The sequence below is a fragment of the Sorex araneus genome, chromosome 1, assembly GCF_027595985.1.
Source record: "Sorex araneus isolate mSorAra2 chromosome 1, mSorAra2.pri, whole genome shotgun sequence".
Taxonomy (NCBI): domain Eukaryota; kingdom Metazoa; phylum Chordata; class Mammalia; order Eulipotyphla; family Soricidae; genus Sorex; species Sorex araneus.
Genome location: NC_073302.1, coordinates 73,295,415 through 73,315,197, shown reverse-complemented (window position 1 = coordinate 73,315,197; position 19,783 = coordinate 73,295,415). Strand labels below are relative to the sequence as shown.

Genomic DNA, 19,783 nt, shown 5'->3' with positions numbered 1-19,783 from the left:
CTGGCCACATGCAAGGCAAGGTCACCCTCATCACCCTACCTGGTGCATGATTGCTCTGCACTCCCCTCCACCCCCGTCCACAATAGATGATTTTGGGAGATATTTTATTTTGGCTTTTTGGGTCACACATGGCGATGTGTGAACCCAGGGGTTCTTTAGGCTCTGCACTCAGGAATTACTTCTGGCAGTGCTGGGGGAACCACATGGGATGCTCGGGATCAAACGCTGGTCGGCCTTGTGCAAGGTAACGCTCTACCTGCTATACTATTGCTCTGGCCCCACATATTTTTCTTAATTAATTTTTCTGTTTGTTACTAGCACAGTGGGGCCAAACTCTGCAGTGCTGGGTTCTGAGCTGCACCAGGGAATCAAGCCCCTGGCCTCATACACAGCTTTACCTTAAGGTGGTAGAGGGGTGAGCAAGTTCTCTTTTCTTCTGTGCCTCTTTGGTCACACCTGGTGGGGCTCAGGGTTTACTCCTGGCTTTGCACTCAGGGGTCACTCCTGGTGGGGCTCGGGGTGGCGGGAAATCAAACTTACACTGTTCTCAGGCAAGCAAGTGCCGTAAGTCCTGTACTACCTTTCCAGCCCAGGAGCAGGGACTTGTGGGTAACACCAGTGTCCAGTCGGTTATGGGCCCTTCACAAAGTCCTCGGGACCCTCGGCCTCATGAGACATGTGGGAGTTTAGGAAGAGAGCTTTCCCACTTCCTCTAGAGGTCCTGCATTCTCCTACTTGAGCTACTGTTCCCGCACACTGACCCATACATCAAAAACAAAGCGGACACCCGGGCGTGTCTGCATGTGCGCACACACAGCTCTGGGGGACGGGCGGCACCGGAGAGACAAAGCACAAAGACAACGGCCCTGGTTTATGAGCACTTCACGCTGTTGTTGACACTCCAATCTTCAAGGACATGGACATGTTCCTGTGCCCCGCCGGGCGAGTGAACGCGAGAGCTTCCCCTCCCCGAGGCTCGTCCTGAGACGGAGGGGTGAGGTTGGTCAGCTGCTTTCCATGTGGCGTCCAAGGCAAGTCTGTCAGACAGCGGAGGACAGAAGCAAAGCGTTTCCCTTCCTTCTCCTCTGCGGTGGCCCACGCGTCCTGGTCTGAGCATACGGACACTGGCGGAGGGCTCTGTGGAGAGGGACAAGGCACAGAGCAAACCCCAAACGCCTGTACGGGAACGAGCGAGCCGGGCTCGGGGCCAGGCGCCGTCTGTGTCACAGGGGTTTGGTGTCCCGACTGAACTGGGCATCAGGGGCCTTGCCCGGCATAGGCCAAGGAAGACAAGTCCAGTTTGGTTTTTAAGATGTCGGTCAGCTCTGCGGCCAGCAGCTCGTGGAGGGACACCCCGTCGTGGGCATACACCCAGTTCTTCCCTGTCCAGTCGTAACGCTTGGGCCCACTGGAAGACAAAAGAGAGACAGGCAGTGTGTGGCCCCTCCGGGGAACCAGGGAGTCAGCAACTGAGACCCCCACGGAGAGGAGCTGGGGGAGGTGTGGCAGGCACCTTCTCCAGGGTAACGGTAACACTGATCCCAGGGTGACTCTGGAGCAGTTCTCAGCATGAAAACACGTCGTGCTTGGCCAAAGGGTCTCTCTGTCTGTGTCTGGGGAACGGTCCCCGTGGGTGTGCAGGGTTTACTCGTGGTTCTGTGCTCAGGGATCAGTTCTCGGGTGCTGGGCTCAAACCTGGGCTAGTTGCCTGCTCCCTCTCCCATCCTGACTGGCACCTTTTAGACTTTGGTGGCAACGTGGCATGCCTTGCATGTGCGAGATCCTCGGTGAGATTTCTGGCACCATAAAATTACTGAATCACTGTCATCCCATTACTCATCAATTTGCTTGAGTGGACACCAGTACGGTCTCCATTGTGAGATTTGTTTTTACTGTTTTTGGCATATTGAATACGCCACGGGGAGCTTGCCGGGTTCTGCCGTGTGGGTGAGATACTCTCGGTAGCTTGCCAGGCTCTCTGAGAGGGGCGAAGGAGTTGAACCCGGGTTGGCTGTGTGCAAGGCAAACGACCTACCCTCTCTGCGTGCTATCACTCCAGCCCAAAATAAATGAACCATAAACTAAAAGCCACACTCTCTGAGTGCAGGCCTGGCTAGAAACGAATGATGTCTGCAGTTCTTTTCTGTTGATGCTTACTTCCTAGAGGGGTTGCAATAAAGGAAGTTCAGACTTTATTTATTGGGATGAAAAAGTACATATCACGGCAATAAACTGTCTATCATTACTTGTCTCAAATGATGGCAGCTTTGGGCAAGGGAAGATTTATTGTACTGATTTTTATTTTTATTTTTTTGCTTTTCGGGTCATACCCAGCGATACACAGGGGTTACTCCTGGCTCTACACTCAGGAATTACTCCTGGCAGTTCTGGGGGACCATATGGGATGCTGGGAATCGAACCCGGGTCAACCGCATGTAAAGTAAATGCCCTACCAGCTGTGCTATCTCTACAGCCCCTATTGTACTAATTTTTTTTCTTTTTTTTTTTTTTGCTTTTTGGGTCACACCCAGCTATGCTCAGGGGTTACTCCTGGTTTTGCACTCAGGAATTACTCCTGGTGGTGCTTGGGGGACCATATAGGATGCCGGGGATCGAACCCAGGTCGGCCGCGTGCAAGGCAAACGCCCTACCCGCTGTGCTATCGCTCCGGCCCCTGTACTGATTTTTAATAAAAAAAATTGTAGGACTGGATAGTATGGCAGGTAGGTGCTTGCCTTGCACGTGGCTGATCCAGGTTCAGTCCCCAGCAGGGATGGGGCGGGGGGAGCGACAGTAGAGCAGGGAGGGCATCGGTGAATGATCCCTGGGATCCCATATGGTCCTCCGAGCACCACCAGGAGTAATTCCTGAGTGCATGAGCCAGGAGCAACCCCTGAGCATTGCTAGGTGTGACCCAAAAAAGAAAAGAGAGAGAGGGGGGGAGGGAGAGAGGGAGGAGGGGAGAGAGAGAGAAAGAGAGAGAGGGAGGGAGGGGGAGAGGGAGGGAGAGAGGGAGAGAGAGAGAGGGAGAGAAGAGAGAGGAGAGAGAAAGAGAGAAAGAAAGAGAGAGAGGAGAAAGAGAGAGAGAGAGAGAGAGAGAGAGAGAGAGAGAGAGAGAGAGAGAGAGAGAGAGAAGTGCTCTCGGGGCCACAGTACATATGCCCAGACTTCAAAGTGGCCCTTGGCCGAGAGCACAGAGCCTAAAGGCGACACCTGAGCTTGCTCTGGCGCACAAGCACACCTGGCTCAGACGCGGCAGTGTTCTGCGGCGGGTCAGGGGCAGGGCTGCCAGGGAGAGAGCTCGAGGGGCTGGGCACGTGCTTCGAATGCCAGAGGCCTGCGTTTAACCCCTGGGATGCGCTAAGGTACTCTGAGCACTGAGTCATGAGCAGCCCCTGAGCACTTCTGGACACGGTCCCCAAGATAAACACTGAAACACAATATGAAATCAAAACCAGGGCAATGATCTAACAGGGAAACTGATCCAGAACATCCTGATCTCTGCTTGGAGCAGCGGAGAGAAGTGACGGAGCCAGAGGAAGCTTCCCCCGCTGCAGATGGGACTCGTGGGCACTGGCCAGGACCCTAATGCACCAGTGTGTCACTACAAGGATCACAATGGCATGTTTCTGACAAGCGGAACAAGGGCTGACTTTTTTTTTTCTTTTTGGGTCAACTCACAGGGGTTACTCCTGGTTCTGTGCTCAGGGGACAATATGGGATGCTGGGATTTGAACCCGAGTCGGCCGTGTGCAAGGTAAACGCCCTACCCACTGTGCTATGGCTCCAGCCCCCAAGGGCCGACTTTGACTCAGAAAGTTACCTGGTGGGCGAGGACAGCCATATCTGCTTGTTTGGGGTCTGCTTGTTGATCACGTAGGTTCCCAGATCACCTCCTAGTTTAATGGTTAAAACGCCACTCTGGGGGGAAAGGAGGCAAAGAAAACCAATAGTTACCACTAAAGGTGGTGATGCTGGGGCAGGAACCCAGGCCCCAGCAGCCCTCTGGGCCATCACGCTGAGCCAACAGCCTATCCCCGTCTCTTTCCTTCCCCCTGCCCCACTCTCTGCTTTCTGGGCCACACCCAGCTCTGCTCAGGGTTCTTAAAATTTGCTTTAATTTTTATTTTTAAATGAATCACTGTGAGGTACAGTTACAGACTTAGACTTTTGTGCTTACGCTTTAGTCATACAATGATCGAGTACCCATACCTCCACCAGTGCCCATTCTCTACCAGCTATGTTCTCATATCCGCCCCCCGCCCCCCCGCAACACACATCTCCGTGGAAGGCACATTCTCTTTTACTCTCTCCTTTTGGGTGTTGTGGTCTGCAAAGCAGGTATTAAGTGGCCATCATGCCCAGCCTATATAGTCTACCTTCAACACACATCTCCTATTCCGAGTGGATCCTCCAAGCATCCTTTACTTGGTGGTCCCTTCTCTATCTGTCTGCTCAGGGTTTATCCTGGCTGTGCTACTGTGCTCCTAGTAGTGCTCAATGGACCAAGGTGTCTTCGGCAGGGATTGACCCGGACCAGCCACTTGCAACACCTTCCTCGCTGTCCTCTCTCTCAATAGTCTTCTTAAACTCCAGTGTCTCCCTTCACCCCTCCCTTCCCTCTCGCTCCCTCCTTCCTGACCAAATGCTCCTGTACGCTTGAAAAGACAAGAGGCTAAGCATTGCTCTTCAATGTCATGAGAAACCAAGATTCATGCAGCTCACTTTAATCACATGCATGACGTGTGATTCACGACGCTTTGGCACACATTCACGCAGGCACACACACATGCACACATTCTCTCTGTCTAGATCTCTGCAGACAGCACTCTAGGAGCCCGGGCTCAAACACAAAGGGCTCCAACTCCAGACAAAGAGGCAGAAAGCCGCAATCACACCCAGGCTGGGAGCTTTGGTGGGAAGGCGGGAACTCAGCGGGGGTGGGGGGAAGTCAAGGGGGGGAAGAGGCTTTCCAGTCCCTTCCAGCGCTGCTCACAAGCTTCTCTAAGGAAGCACCTCTCCAGTTGGTTTTCCTCTTGGAATCCTCCAATGGGTATGTCCGCCTTACCCAAAAACTGCTCACTTACTCTTGAAAACCCTTTCTAAGAGAGCCCTAGGCTGCTCCCAGTCTCGGGAAGCAGCAGGCTCTACAGGAACAGGTGGCCCCAGGCTCCTTCCCCGCCCTCTCAGCTCCCCACCCAGTGCAAGCCCCCCTGAGACAGGCCTTTCTCAGTGCCTTCCCCGACCCCTGTTCTGCGGGCTCCATGGTTCTCAGGACACACGTGTGTGAACACAGAAAGCTGCGGTGCGAGGGGCAGAGTGCCAGTCACGGTGCAACTGTGTAACGACAGGCCTGGGCTGCGCAGGACACCGCCAGGTGCTTTTCATTCTTTAAAGTAAAACCTTTTTCTTTTTACTGATTGTTGTTGTTGTTGTTATATTTTGGTTTTGTTTGAACTGCACTGGAGATGCTCAGGGTCACTCCTGTCTCTGCACTAAGGGATCACTCTGGGCAGTGCTCGGGGGGCAGTGCTCGGGACCGGAAGGGATGCTGGGGACAGAATCAAGGTCGGCTGTGTGCAAGGCATACGTCCTTCCCGCTGTACTATCTCTCCAGCCCCTGTACGGAGTTCTTTTTCATAACTTCTTTGTTTGTTTGGGGGCCACATCAGCAGTGCTCAGAGCTCCCTCCTGGCTGTGCTCAGGGATACTGGGGGTCTCTTAGGCCATGTGAGGGGGTCGGAGACGGAACCCGACTTGGCTCAGGGCAGGCAAAGGCCTTCACTCTTGTAATGCTACCCAGTTTCCAGATTTTTATTTATTTATTTATTTTAAATTGAGAGCACGTGTGGAGACATTGCAGCGACACTGGGAGGAGGGAGGGAGTAAATAAAACCAACCTGGGCAGAAGCTTGCACTGAGCCCTGGTGTAGCTCCCGATTCCGGGAGGGAGGAATGGGGCCCTCCTTTCGCAGCAGACTCCTGAGCTCTAGGTACCAGAGGCCTCCCAGACCCCCACGGTGGACCACCTGCCAGGCCAAGTGCCCACCCGGTCCCTAGTGCTCCCTTTACAGTCTCCTCCCAGTCTGCCTTCCTACCCCAGCTGGACTGCATCTCAGTCACTCACATGAGCACACTGATGACGCTTCATTGATCCAACACCCTATTGCAGGGTGCTTTGCAGGACAAGAACACCCAAGGTCAGCACACTCGCGCCTGCCCCTCCCCCAAAGCAGACCGAGCCCATCACAGGCCTGGGCCTCCTGCCACACCACCACCCGCGGCTTCTTTTCCCCTGGGCCGGGCTCGGGGCGCCAGACGCTGGTTTCCTGGTGGCTCCCACGCCTCAGTCGCAGCCTGCGGGCGGCTGCTGGAGGAGGGAAGCTGGGGGTCCCAGGCCTGTCTCGTGAGCCATGCTGCCCCTCTAAGATTCGGGCAAGGAGAGGCCCTGACACCTCAGAGGGGGACCCTACAAAGGTCGTAGGAACTGGGGGTCACCAAAGGCCACTCCTGCCCATTTACCGGCCTGTTCTTTCCATGTGGCTTCTGAGCTCAAGGTGACTCTGGGCCCCGGGGACATGCTCGGGCACCCTGAGGTGCTGCGGAGGGAACTCTGCTCTCAGCACGCATGGCAGGTGTCCGCCCACTGAGCTCGCCCTAAGCCCCAACCAAAAACCCTCAGGGGACCTGCAGGCGGGGTGGGGAAGACAGGAAAGGCTGCTTGCTCCCAAAGAGCCCGGCAACAGGGCGTCTGTCCAGCCGCGTGGGCTCAGGCCTTCCCCGCCTCCCAGCTCTGGGCCCCTGCAGGGGTGGCGGTGGGGGGGGGGTGCCTGCATCTGTGCCCAGCACCTCTCCTGGGTCCCCCTGCAGCTGGGCTGACCCGGGTTCCCTTCCCTCCTCCACACTCGGGCACAGACCTGCGTTTCATCCCAGCAGCCCCTTCACCGGAGCACATCCAGGCAGAGAAGGAAGGAATGGGGCAGCCGCTGAGGGCAGAGCAGGGGAAGGGCCCAAGGTGCGGGGCAGAATAGGCGGCAATTCTCAGGGAACCAGCCTTTCCCCAGGGCGACGCCTGTGGATGCTGTTTCCAAATGCCAGGGGCAGGAGCAGGCAGAGAACAGGCCGAGTGTCTGAGTGGTGTGGACCCATCCGGAGCAGGCCAGACGATGAGGGTCGGATTGTTCATTCTTGCTTGGGGGGCCTGTGGGCGACTTCAGTGCCGGGAGGGGAGGCAGGCAGAAGGGACGGTCCGAGCCTTCAGCAGCTGCTGAGACTCACGCACCGAGCAATCGGAATAGGGCCTGGCTGGTGAGGCCGAGTGATTCCCACCCACCAGTCTGGGCCCACCCGGGGGTGGGGAGCAGAAATAGCAGGGCCCTTGTCAGCAACTCATCTGCAGCCGCCAGCCGCCAAGGGGACCCACGTCGTGCCCGGATTCTGTGTCTAAGTGGCTTCTGACACTCTGAAAATAGATGCCAGCTGCCTCTTGGGAATGAGAATGATGTCTAGGAAGCTTTTTTTGGGGGGACTTTATTTAATCCTAATATAACCCCCATGACGCTGAGGCTAATCCTAATATAACCCCCATGATACTCTCTGGCGCCCAGTGGAAGGTGGATGGTTCATTTACTGAATCCAGGAGGCCAAGCCAGACCCTTTCCCCCACAGCCAACAGACAAGCGGGGGTCTGGGCCCACCAGCCCACTAAAGTCTTCAGGGGTCTCTCTGGCACTGTACTGCAGATGTGGGGAAGGGTTTCCGGAGACCTGGGTCCCTGGCCCCCTTCCCTCTGGGCTACTCCTGGCAGTGCTTGAGGGATCAGACCCAGGTCCGCCACGTGCAAGGCAAAAGCCCTATCCCTCTCTCTCTTTTTGTTTGTTTTTGGCCCACACCCGGCAGTGCTCTGGCTCCCCCTGGCTCTGTGCTCAGGGATCCTGATGATGCAAAGAGGAAGCGGTGGGGTGCTCTGGGGGAAGGCAAGCACCATGCCCGCTGTCCTATCTCTCTGACCTCTACTTTCACTATTTTACAACCAGGCCTATGCGTTCTCCAAGATTCTCTTGCCGGCTCCATCTACAGGGGCCCCTTCAGTATGGAGGGTCGGGTGACACGGGTTCGACCCCTGGCACTCCAGATGGTTTCCTCAAGCCCACCGGGAATCATCGCTGAGCACAGAGCCAGGAGTAAACCCTGAACACAGCCGGGTGTGGCCCCTCCCTTCCTCCCTCCCACAAACAAAGTAAAATTGAAAAGTCAATTTAGCTAATTTAATGACATAATTCAATGCCAAATGCACACAGACAACAAGTTCTGGTGTTAATTAACTGTCCGCAGGGGGAGGCTTCTCCCATTAGTATTCTGACGCCCCCTGTAGCTCACGTCTGCCACCTGGTGGCCAGTTGGCGCAGAGCAGCACTCCGTAGGCTCTGCTTACCCCGGGGCTCCTGGCCTAGGGGTTCACCCTCCGCATGCAAATTAGGATCCCTGGCAAGTGTTTTTTTGTTTGTTTGTTTTTGAGTCACACCCAGCATTGCACAGGGGTTACTCCTGGCTCATGCACTCCTGGCGGTTCTCAGGGGCCCATATGGGATGCTGGGAATCGAACCCAGGTCGGCTGCGTGCAAGGCAAATGCCCTACCCGCTGTGCTATCTCTCCAGCCCCTCAGGTTTAAGTCTTAAACAGGGGTTTGATGCATTAATTATTTTAAATTAAGATGTATATGAAAATTAAAAAGAAAAGTTGTAGGGAGGCAATAGAGAGATCAGAATAAGCAAGGACGTGGGGCTGGAGAGATAGCACAGCGGGTAGGGCATTTGCCTTGCACGCGGCCGACCCGGGTTCAAATCCCAGCATCCCATATGGTCCCCTGAGCACGGCCAGGGGTAATTCCTGAGTGCAGAGCCAGGAGTAACCCCTGTGCATCGCCAGGTGTGACCCAAAAAGCAAAAAGAAAAAAAAAAAAAAGAATAAGCAAGGACGTACCCCAAAGGAGACATCATAATCATCAGAGGTATAAGGCTTGTCTGCAAGATCTTCGAAAAACTCTGCTAAGGCGTCGAGCGTCTTCTCCGCCAGCCTTTCGTAGGTGGTCTCATCCAGAGGGCTGCAGGGCCAACACAGAAGCCAGTCAGAGACTGTCACAGGGGAGCTCCGCTCCAGGCATGCAGGCAACGTGGGAAGTGGGTGGGAAACATCTAATACATCAGAGTAATCATTTACAGACCTCAGAGGTTTCACAGGGACAAGTGAGACTCTCTGCCATCCCTGAGACTGCCACGGACAGTCTCTTCTGTAGCCTTCCAACCTTTCCAGAACTTTCTATGCTTCAATATAAAAATGGTGATGGCTGTTGTGTTGGGAGTTAAGTGTATAGGAAAATATTTTTTGTTTGTTTTTTTGGGCCACAGTCAGGTGCACAGGACTTACTCATGTTTCTGCACTCAGGGATCACTCCTGGTGGTGCTCTGGCGACCCCAGGGGTGTCAGGGGTGGAATCCGGGTCAGTTGCATGCAAGGCTAGCACCTTCCCTGAAGTACTATGGTTTCTCCAGTCCCCAAACACCATTATTAATAGGATGTGATGCACAGAATTATTTGTTTTGTTTTGGGGCCACACTTGGCACTGCTGAGGGATTCCTCTTGGCTCTGCACCCAGGAATTACTCACAGTGGGCTCAGGAGACTACCAGGGATTAAACTCTGGCTGGCTGTCTGCAAGTCAAGTGCCTCAACGACCTCTGGCTCCAAATAGATCACAGAATCTTAATCAATAATTTTTTTTTAATGAAGTACCTAAATGTTTACATTTAATATCTAAGAAAAAAATGACTATTTCTATACAGGGAATTCTCCAATATACATGTATATTGGAGAATTCCCTATATATGTGTGTGTAGACACACACACATATTTGTTATTGTTATGTCACACCCAGTATTACTCTGGGGTTACTCTTAGCTCTGTGCTCAGGAATTAGTCCTGGTAGTGCTCAAGGGACCACATGGGGTGCCGGTGACTGAATTCAGGTCAGCCATATGCAAGGCAAGAACCCTATCCACTGTACTATCGATGGCTCCAGCCCCTAGAGACACATGTTTTATTAAAATTTATTTTGCCTTTTGTATTTAATACAAGTTTATAGCAATAAATTCTGGAATACAGACACATATTTTAAAACTTATTTGACCTCTTTCAGCTGGATACTGAGGTTATTTCCACTGCTCTTGTTATTAAAACTTATGGTAGTCAAACCACAGAGGAGGAGGAAACACAGGCATTATATATATCTGGAAAAAGACTTAATTTCAGAAGAAATGAAAAATTTTTACACATCAGTAGGAAAAAAGACAATCCAATAGAAAAGTGTGCAAAATACTTGACTAGACTTCATTAAAGGAAAAAGAAAAAAGGTCAACGAATATTTGAAAAGGCCCTTGGTTTTGTTACTGTTCAAGAAAATGCAAACAAGGGGCTGGAGTGATAGCACAGCAGAAAAGGCACTTGCTTTGCATGGCATGTGGCCTTCCAGGATTTGATTCTTCCTACTTCCGTGTCCCCTGAGCACCAAGCCAGGAGTGTCCCCTGAGTATTGCTGTGTGTGATGAGCATTGCTCATTTCTTTCCTGAAGGGGAAAGAAAAAGAGAGAAAAAAAATAAAGAAAATACAAACAAAAAACCCATCGATGATGGCTAAAATGTGAGGAAGTGAACCAACCCAAACTTTCAGCTACTGCTGACCTGGACAATTGGTCTGGAGAGCCGCTGGGCAGTATATCGTGAAGCGGCATCCATTCCTTGCCACTAACTCTACTCCTGGGGATGCACCCGACAGATATGCACCCGCCAGCTTTGCCAAAGGGCATGCACGGGCTGGGGTGTGTCTCAGTGGCAGGGCCCAGGCCTCCTGAGGGAGGCTCTGGGTTTGATCACTGGGAGGTCCAGCCCCCACCCCAAAACACAGACATGCGCGATACTGGAGTGTTCACAGCAGAAGCCCCTCTGGCCCTGCCATGGAAGCTGCGTGAGCTCTGTAGGCAACACAACAGGTAAAGTACGGTATGTTCACGCAATCAAGTCATGGAGAGCAAAACAGAACCATCTCCAAAGGCAAAGGTCCGCATGATCTCAGCCCCGTACCGGTGCCTGAAAGAAGCCACGCAAAAGTGTACTTACAGGGGCCAGAGCGAACTATAGCAGGGTTTGATCCCACACAGCCCATATGGTGCCCTGACCCTGCCAAGAGTGATCCCCGAGTGCAGAACCAGGAGTAACCCCTGAGCACTGCTGGGGGTCACTCAAAAACAAAACAAAGATGCATTTCTATTTAATGAGAGTTTATAGAAAGTCAAAACATACACACACAAACCAGGCAAAACCAACCAGCACTGCCGGCGTTTGGAAGAGCAAGGGCAGGACAAGTCGGGGACTGGTTAAGAACAAGACATGAGAGGGGAGCTTGCTGGGAACCCGGCAGCACTCTGCAGCCTGAGCTGTTTCTTCAGACAACATCATTGTCCCAAAGGGGGTGGGGGGCTTTCATCAGAGCAGCGTACAATTGGCTCAGAGATACGCCAATACACAGGCGCATTTTGTTCTTCAAAACTAACGGCCCTAAATCCACAGAGACAGAGGACAGACGGGAGGTCACCAGGGGCTCGGGGAAAGAGAAACAGGGAGATTCCATGGACACTGGGTTTCTGTTCAGAGAAGTGACAATGTTCTGGAATTCAGTGGTCACAGTCACCCCACCTTGCCCACAGCCTAAAGAACATCCAATGGCCAGGACTGACCTGCCTCGCCTGCAGAGGGCAGGAGGGCTCTAGAGGGGACAGCCACACCGGAAGCTCCTGAACCATTCCGGGGAGGTAACCTGGCCTGGGGAGGGCTAGGAACCACCCGGGCCGGGTGCGCGTGTGTCAGAGCTGCGTCTCCCCTCGCTCCTGAGACGGCAAAGAGCTGAGCCACCGACCACTCTCCGAAAACAACCCCGACGTCCAGCAAGAGGGAACCGGGGAAATGAACTGGGGCACAATCATAACATTTACAGCCATTTCAATGTAAGAGCGTGTGTGGGCATGTGCGAACACTGCCCCGGCGGGAGCAGACGTGGAAGATGGTTTATCTCACCTAGGACCGCCCCAAGTCCCCGTGGTCCTGAGGGTCACCAAGGAGACGCTCTGCTTTCTGACGGTCAGAATCGGGCCAAGACAGTGGGGAGTCACATGCTGAAAGCAAAGGAGAATGTTCAGCTTCTCAGTATACCACAGTCTGCCAACATCTCCCCTCACCTTTTAAAAAAATTGAATCACGTGAGCTACACAGTTACAAGTTGTTCAAGGCTGGGTTTCAGTCTTGAAATGCCATCCCTTTACCAGTGTACATGTCCCAGCACCATGTCCCGGGTCCCTATTTCCACCTCCCACGCCAGCCGGCCTCTAAGGCTGGCGCTTTTCTTCTCTCTCTCAACTTGAGCACTTCTTCATTCACAAGTTACCATGTTAAGTTCCCGGGAATATTTTTTAGGAGTTTTCCCCATCTTCTTTAATTCATCATCATCTTCATCACCATTAATTTTGGGGCTTGGGGCCACTCCCGATGGTGCTCGGGAAAGTATTCTCGGCTCTGTGCTCAGGGGTCACACCTCAAGCCAGCTGGTGGATCGTGTGCCCGCAGGGACCAAGCCCGGGACTCCCACATGCATCGGGGCCATTTTCAACAGTGAAATCACCACCAAAAAGCACAGAGAGGGCCAGGGAGATAGGACAGGGGCTAAGGTACTGACCTGCCCTGCACATGGCACCATGTGCTCCCCTGAGCACCTCCAGGAGCAGCTCTGGGGCACTGCTATGTGTGGCTCAAACCATCCAAAATTTAAAAAATGTGCCACTAAATAAAGAGTGTAAAGGGGATGGTTTGAGCTAGGAAACAGCAGGGCTGGAGCATAATACAGCAATAGTACTTGCCCTGCACGTGGCTGACCCAAGCTTCATGCCCGGTGTCCCATATGAGCACTGCCAGGAGTGATTCCTGAGTGCAGAGCCAGGAGTAACCCCTGAGCATTGCTGGGGTGGACCCAAAACAAGAAAGAAAGACAGAAAGACAGAAAGAGGCACAGCTGCATTCTGCTTGGCCTCAGCAGGAATATTCTGACGGGAGCTGATTCCAATTTTCTTACTCTACACGCATCCAATCATAGACGTGAAAGATCCACGGGGCTGCCGCTGGGCAACCAAGCTCTGTAAGCAGGTGCACTCTCTGGCACTGACGGGAGACTTGGAGGGCAGGTCTTTCAGACAGGCCCGCCTCAGAGCTGTGGGGCTGGTTTCCAGAAAACCTCTCTCAAGTGTACATAAATGCAGCGAGTCATCAAGCTCTTTGGTTGCCCTGTGTACTTAAAAATGAGCTGCTAAAAATAAATAAATAAATAAATAAAAATGAGCTGCTTATGGAGCCGGGATGACAGGATGACAGGTAGGTTCAGTCTGGGTTCAATCTGTGGCATCTATACGGTCCCAAGAAGCCCACGAGGAATGATCCCTGAGCACAAAACAACAACAACCCCCCCAAATAGATCAAGAGACACTCAGTCCGGGTCTCTCCTCCCGCCTCGGAGGGGAGCGGGCAGAGGCAGGCACAGCCCTCAGCAGGGCCGAGGCTGCCAGCTGCACCTGAATCCCCTGGAGCCAGGGAACTGCCCTGGGCACTGAGGAGCAGCCCCCTGGAGTCCAGGAGCTCAGAGCCATGTCGGACACTGCACCTGCCTGACTCGAGCTGAGCTCTGAAGCACTCGAGCATGCTCGGGCAACAGAGAACTGGTACTGGGGGAGCTGCAGGGAGTGGGGGCACACGCAGCTGTGCTGGGGGACCCTGATGTGGTCGCATTCAGTTCCTTGAAAACCGAGGGTCGGGACGGACGTGTGCTGCCAGAGCGATAAGGGGGTGGGCGGAAGGGCAGGGGTGCGGCTCGGCATGGGGGAGGCCTGCCTGGGCCTGGAGCACCCCTGGGCCCTGCACTCCACGCTCAGGCTCAACCCTGGGGGGCCACACTGCCCAGGGAAGCTTAGGAGCCTCTCGGCAACGCGGGGGACGCAGTTTAAAAGGAAGGAAAGAAGAACACAGAACATCCCAGTAAAAAATTAAAAACAACTAACTTTTTTTGTTTTGTTTTTGGGCCACACCCAGCGATCCCCAGGGTTTACTCCTGACTCTGAACTTAGGTATCACTCCTGACAGTGTTTGGGGGACCCTACGAGGTGCCAGGAATCGAATCCAGGTTGGCCACATGCAAGGCAAGTGCCTTTCCTGCTTTACTATCTCTCCGGCTCCCTAATTAATTTTGTTGCTTGTGGGTTTCCTGGGACCGTACCACAGGTGCTTGGGGGACACCATGTGGTGCATGCAAGGCCTTGCCCCATGCACGGAGCTCTCTCCCCAGCCTTCCCAGGAATGACTTTTTTCAGTACTGATGACATAATGGGAGTAGTTTGTTTATAGTTTTGTTTGTATATTTGTTCTCTTTAGATCTGGGGAGAACTAATAAATTTGTTCTCCCCACATCTGGTGGTGCTCAGGCTTACTTCTGACGCGGCACTCAGGAAGTACTCCTAGCGATGCTCAGGAGACCATATGTGATGCTGATGATCGAACCCAGGTCAGCCACATGCAAAGCAAGTGCCTTACCCACTGTACTATCTACTCCGGACCCAAGAGATGATAAAAGTCTGGATAAACTTGGCTCCCTAAATACATTGCTAAAATTGATTTCAATTACATTTTTTTTTTTTTTTTGCTTTTTGGGTCACACCGGCAATGCACAGGGGTTACTCCTGGCTTTGCACTCAGGAATTACTCCTGGCGGTGCTCAGGGGACTATATGGGATGCTGGGAATTGAACCCGGGTCGGCCGCATGCAAGGCAAACGCCCTCCCCGCTGTGCTATTGCTCCAGCCCCAATTTCAATTACATTTTAACTTTTACTTTTTTTCTGTACAGCTACCAAAAAATTTAGAATGATGTATATGGCTACCATTTTCTTCCTGTTGGCCAGTGGGGGTCATAAGTAGGGAGGCAGAGAAAAACCAAAGCAAAGCCGGTGTCCATGGCTAGACGCTGATGAGCTTTGGAGAGCAATACTGTTAGGGCAGTGATGCCTTAAATGAACGAGGTAGAAAGGCGGTCCTAGTCGCCACAGTCACCCACCCAACTAAGTGCTGGAGGTGTGCAAGGGAACCGTGAAACAGTGTAAACAAATCTGATTAATTCAACATGGAAGAAGAGGCCTAGAGGCCAGAGAGAGAGCTCAGGAGCTGAGCGCAAGCTTTGCAAGCTGGAGGCTTGGGTTCAACCCCGGCACTGCTTGGTCCCCTCATCACTGCCAGGAGCAACCGCCAAGCACAGGGGGTGGGGTGAGGACTAGAGAAAGAGCGGCAGAGAATACAGGGGCTGAGGCGCTTGCCTGGCACGCAGCCAGCATGTGGCTAAGCCTGTTTCATCCCCAGACCTGCACAGGGTCCCTGGAGCACCACCAGGAATGATCCCTGAGCACAGAGCCAGGAATAAACCCTGAGAACTGCCAGGTGAGGTCCCCAAACCAAAGAAATAAAAAAGAAAAGAGGTCTAATGCGGATTTGGAGACCAGCTCAAACTGAGTGTGCTCACGCCAACAATAGTCCTTATGGTCCCCCAGAGGCCACGGCAGTCCCGCAAGTGAGAAATGAAGCAGAGGGTGCAGGCAGAGGCGAGGGCAAGCCTGGGCGGGTGGAAAGAGCAGGTCAGTAAGAATAAAGGTCTTATGCCCAGAGGAGGGGTTGGCACGACCGACATAGCTGTCTCGAGTGATTGCCCAGAAAAGCCGCAACTCACCTCTAGGTCCCAGCCAACCCGCTGTGTCTACACACAGGGTGTAAGCCAAATAACACAGCCCAGGGAAGCTGAGGCCTCACGTGCAGATTCCGGCACTCCTGGGGGGGGGGGGAGGGGGGTAGTGATAGTATAGCGGGTAGGGTGCTATACTGTCAGACCGAGTTCGATTCCCGGCACCCCATATGATCCTGAGTCCGCCAGGTGTAATCCCTGGGCGCAGAGCCAGGAGTAAACCCTGAGCCAGGTGTGGCCTCCCAACAAACAAACGACAGATCAAAAACTACAAAAACATATTCTGGAGTTCACCACTGCTCCATTTGGATTGGGCTTCACCTGCTCCAGTGACCACCCACAAAAAACCCTGCCAAAATACTACTACTGGGGCTGGAGCAATAGCACAGCGGGTAGGGCATTTGTCTAGCATGCAGCTGACCCAGGTTCAATTCCCAGCATCCCATATGGTCCCCCGAGTACTGCCAAAAGTAATTCCTGAGTGCAGAGCCAGGAATAACCCCTGTGCATCGCAGTGTGTGACCCAAAAAGCAAAATACTACTACTGGTGCCCAAGTAGCACCCGTCCCGAGGGCCGACTGCCCGCTGCTCCACACCGCATACCCCGGGGGGCCCAGCTGGGTGACCCCGTGAAATGTCAGGACCATCCTCTTAGTCTCGGCTCTTCCAGTTGCTTCTGGCAAAATGGGCATTGCCCTTTATCTTCCGTTCTCAGGGAAGGAAGCCAGTCTCTCACCTCCAGGCTCCTCTACGCCTCATTCCCCAGAATATGAAACATGGTCACTTTGCAGAAGCCCAGCTCCCTCAAATTGCTGGACACCCAGCAGCCCAGACACGGCCACCTCCCCTGAAGCATTTCCTTTATAAAGCCTTGGCTTCAAAACACAGTATGCACGCGCACACACACACACACACACACACACACACACACACACACACACACACACCCCGCACTGCACTAACACTTCACACAACATAGCACTAACATTATACACCCTCCCCCACAACGCACTAACACTGCATACAACATAACACTAACATTACACACACACACACCACACTGCACTAGCATTGTACACAACATAGCACTAACATTACACACACCACACTGCACTAGCACTGCACACAACATAGCACTAACATTATACACACCCCCCCACAACGCACTAACACTGCGTACAACATAACACTAACATTACACACAAACACACACACCACACTGCACTAGCATTGTACACAACATACCACTAACATTACACACACCACACTGCACTAGCACTGCACACAACACAGCACTAACATCACACACACACACACACACACACACACACACACACATGACTATATTCACACTCTTTGGGGCCGGGGGTGTTGATGCTCGGGGCTTGCTCCCAGCTCCGCACTCAGGCGTGTGTCCCGGCGGTGACGCGGGAACCAGGCGGGTGGCAGCCCGCGCCCGTGTCCTTTCTCTCGGGCCTATCTACCCGCACTCGGGCTCTGGGTGCGAGGGGCAGGCCAGCCCTGCACCCCGGGGCCTCCTGGCTCCGCGGCGCGCCCCCGGGCCGTCTCCCGTCTACACACGCCCCGTAAACACAGCAGACGCGCGTCCCCCCGGCGCGGCCCCGCGGTGGGTGGTGGCCGCGCGCGGCGTTCCCGAGGACGGGTGACCAGCGCGGGGGCCCCGTCCGCGCCGACTCACCGCGCGGCTCCCGGCGCGCACGCCCCGGCGGCTGCACAGCCGCGCCCCGCTGTCGGGCCGCGGGGCCCCGGCGCGGGGCAGGAGGCCGACGGCGGCGCGGCGCCCGAGCGTCCACACGCGGCCGGCCATGAACGCCCGCCCGCCGCCCGCGCTCCCGCGGGGCGCCCCCTGCCGGCCGCGCGCGCCCGCGCCGCCCCCGGAACTTCCCGGCGTGCCTCGCGCCCAGCGGGCCGCGGGGGCGCCGGTGGCCGCTATCCCGGGCGGGGGAGCCGAGCGCGCAGCCGCCCCGCGGGGGTCGCGGCCCCGCGGCCCTGGAAGCTGCCGTTTGGAAGCCCGGGGGCCGCGCTGGCCGTTGGGGCGCTGGCGGGTGGCGTGCACGGAGGAGGCGCAGGGTCCCTGGGAGCCGGGCGCGGCCCGCTGCGCGCCAGCTGTGAAATGGGCAGCGCCAGAGCTGCTGCTCGTGAGGAGGGACCGGCGGGGACGTCGTGCTGGCCGGGGTACGCGCACAGACAGCGCCAGGAACGCCTTGGAGTAAGGGAGATGGTACCTGCCACAGAGGGGGCGGGGGACGGGGGGGACACTGGAGCACTGGTGGTGGAAAAGGTGCACGGGTGGAGGGATGGCTGCTCGAGCACTGTGTGACTGAAACGCAGTCATGCAAGTTTGTAACTGTATCTGATGGAGATCCAATAAAACTGATTAAAAAAAAAAAAGCCTTGGGACTCCGGCAGCTCATTGGACTGGAAGCTTTGGGTGCAGGTGGCCTGGATTCCATCCAAGGCACCGCTTAATTCGGGAGCCCTGCAAGGAGTGATTCTTTTTATTTTTAGTGTTTGGGTCCCACCCAGCGATGTTCAGAATTACTCCTGGCTCTGCAACAAAGGAATTACCCCTGGTGGTGCTTGGGGGACCATATGGGATGCCGGGGATAGAAGCCAGGTTGGCTGCGTGCAAGGCAAGTGCCCTCCCTGCTGTGCTATCACTCTGGCCCCAAGGAGTGACTCTTGAGCACCTCTGGGCCTCCACTAAAAACATTTATTTTTTTGTGTGTTTTGGGCCACATCCAGCAGTGCTCAGAGTTTACCCCTAGCGGTGCTTGGGGGACCAACCTGGGTTAGCTTCATGCAAGGCAAACGTCCTATCCGCTGTACCATTGCTTCTGCCCTGCTCCCATTAAAGGAAAAAAATGCCAAGGTTGTATATTACAAAAGGAATACAAACCATGAAAGTTTCCTTCACCTGTTATATGTGCTTTAGAAAATGTCAAATGTACAAATGTCAGGAAGTATGTAATTTTTATGGGGAAGGTATGGGCAGAGGGATAGACATTTCCAGAATTATTCAAAAGCTTTTTTTTTTCTTTGTGAATAGAGGCAGTAAGGGATTTGTATAAATAGGACACTGACAGTTGCCCAAGAGGAGCACAAAGGAAAGAATAGGAGGTCACATACAGTTGTATATAGTTAGGGGTAGGGGCAACCCAGGAAGTCTGCATGGAAGAAGTGGGGTTTGCACAGGGCCTTGAAAAACAGGGTAGAGGCTGTGGGATCTGACTAGCTATCAGAGGCGTGGACCAGCCTTTCCGTCGGATGAGAGAAATTCTTTTATGTTTAGTTCATTCAATTTATTAATTTATTAAGCCCCTATATTTACATACCAGACTCAAAGAAGTATCTAGTGATAATTTTGATGGTGTTAACAATAGAAGAAAAAGTACCATTGGGGTCAGTAGATAGCACAAAAAGAAGGCACTTGCTCTGCATGGGACCAACTCAGGTTAGATTCCAGGCATCCCATATGCCCCCCGCACCCCCCTCCAGCACCACCAGGAGTAATTTCTGAGTGCAGATTAAGCTCTGAGTACCATCGGCTTAAAACAAAACCAAAACAAATTAAAAAAGCCCCCGCCCCCAATGGGGTGCTGTGTGCACCAACTGTAGACAAAAGCCTCACTGCAGTTTCTCCTGCTCCCGGAGCATGAATCACAGGAACCAGCTCGCAATTTCCAGTCAGCACCATCAAGATAATGTGCCTGATGGGACCATCTCCCTTCCCCATTACCACCTCCCTTCTGTGTAAAATCATCTTGTTTTGGTTTGAGGTCACACCTGCAGGTGTTCCAGGGGTTACCCAGGTCTCCTGAGGCCTATTTCAGGTTCTGTGCTCGGGATTTCCTCCCAGTGGTATACTTGGAAGATAACCCAGTACAGG

At 53.8% G+C, this 19,783-nt stretch overlaps 1 protein-coding gene across 1 annotated transcript; it reads right to left on the bottom strand.

Moving 5' to 3' along the window:
* Positions 1–851: 851 nt before the first annotated feature.
* Positions 852–17,714, bottom strand: FXN (frataxin). The gene is made up of 5 exons (XM_055123865.1): positions 17,573–17,714; positions 12,127–12,224; positions 8,984–9,104; positions 3,824–3,921; positions 852–1,408 (listed from the first exon to the last, which is right to left on the bottom strand). Exons 1-5 carry the CDS (start codon positions 17,699–17,701, stop codon positions 1,258–1,260), a joined length of 597 nt encoding a protein of 198 aa, XP_054979840.1. The 5' UTR covers positions 17,702–17,714; the 3' UTR covers positions 852–1,257.
* Positions 17,715–19,783: the final 2,069 nt, after the last annotated feature.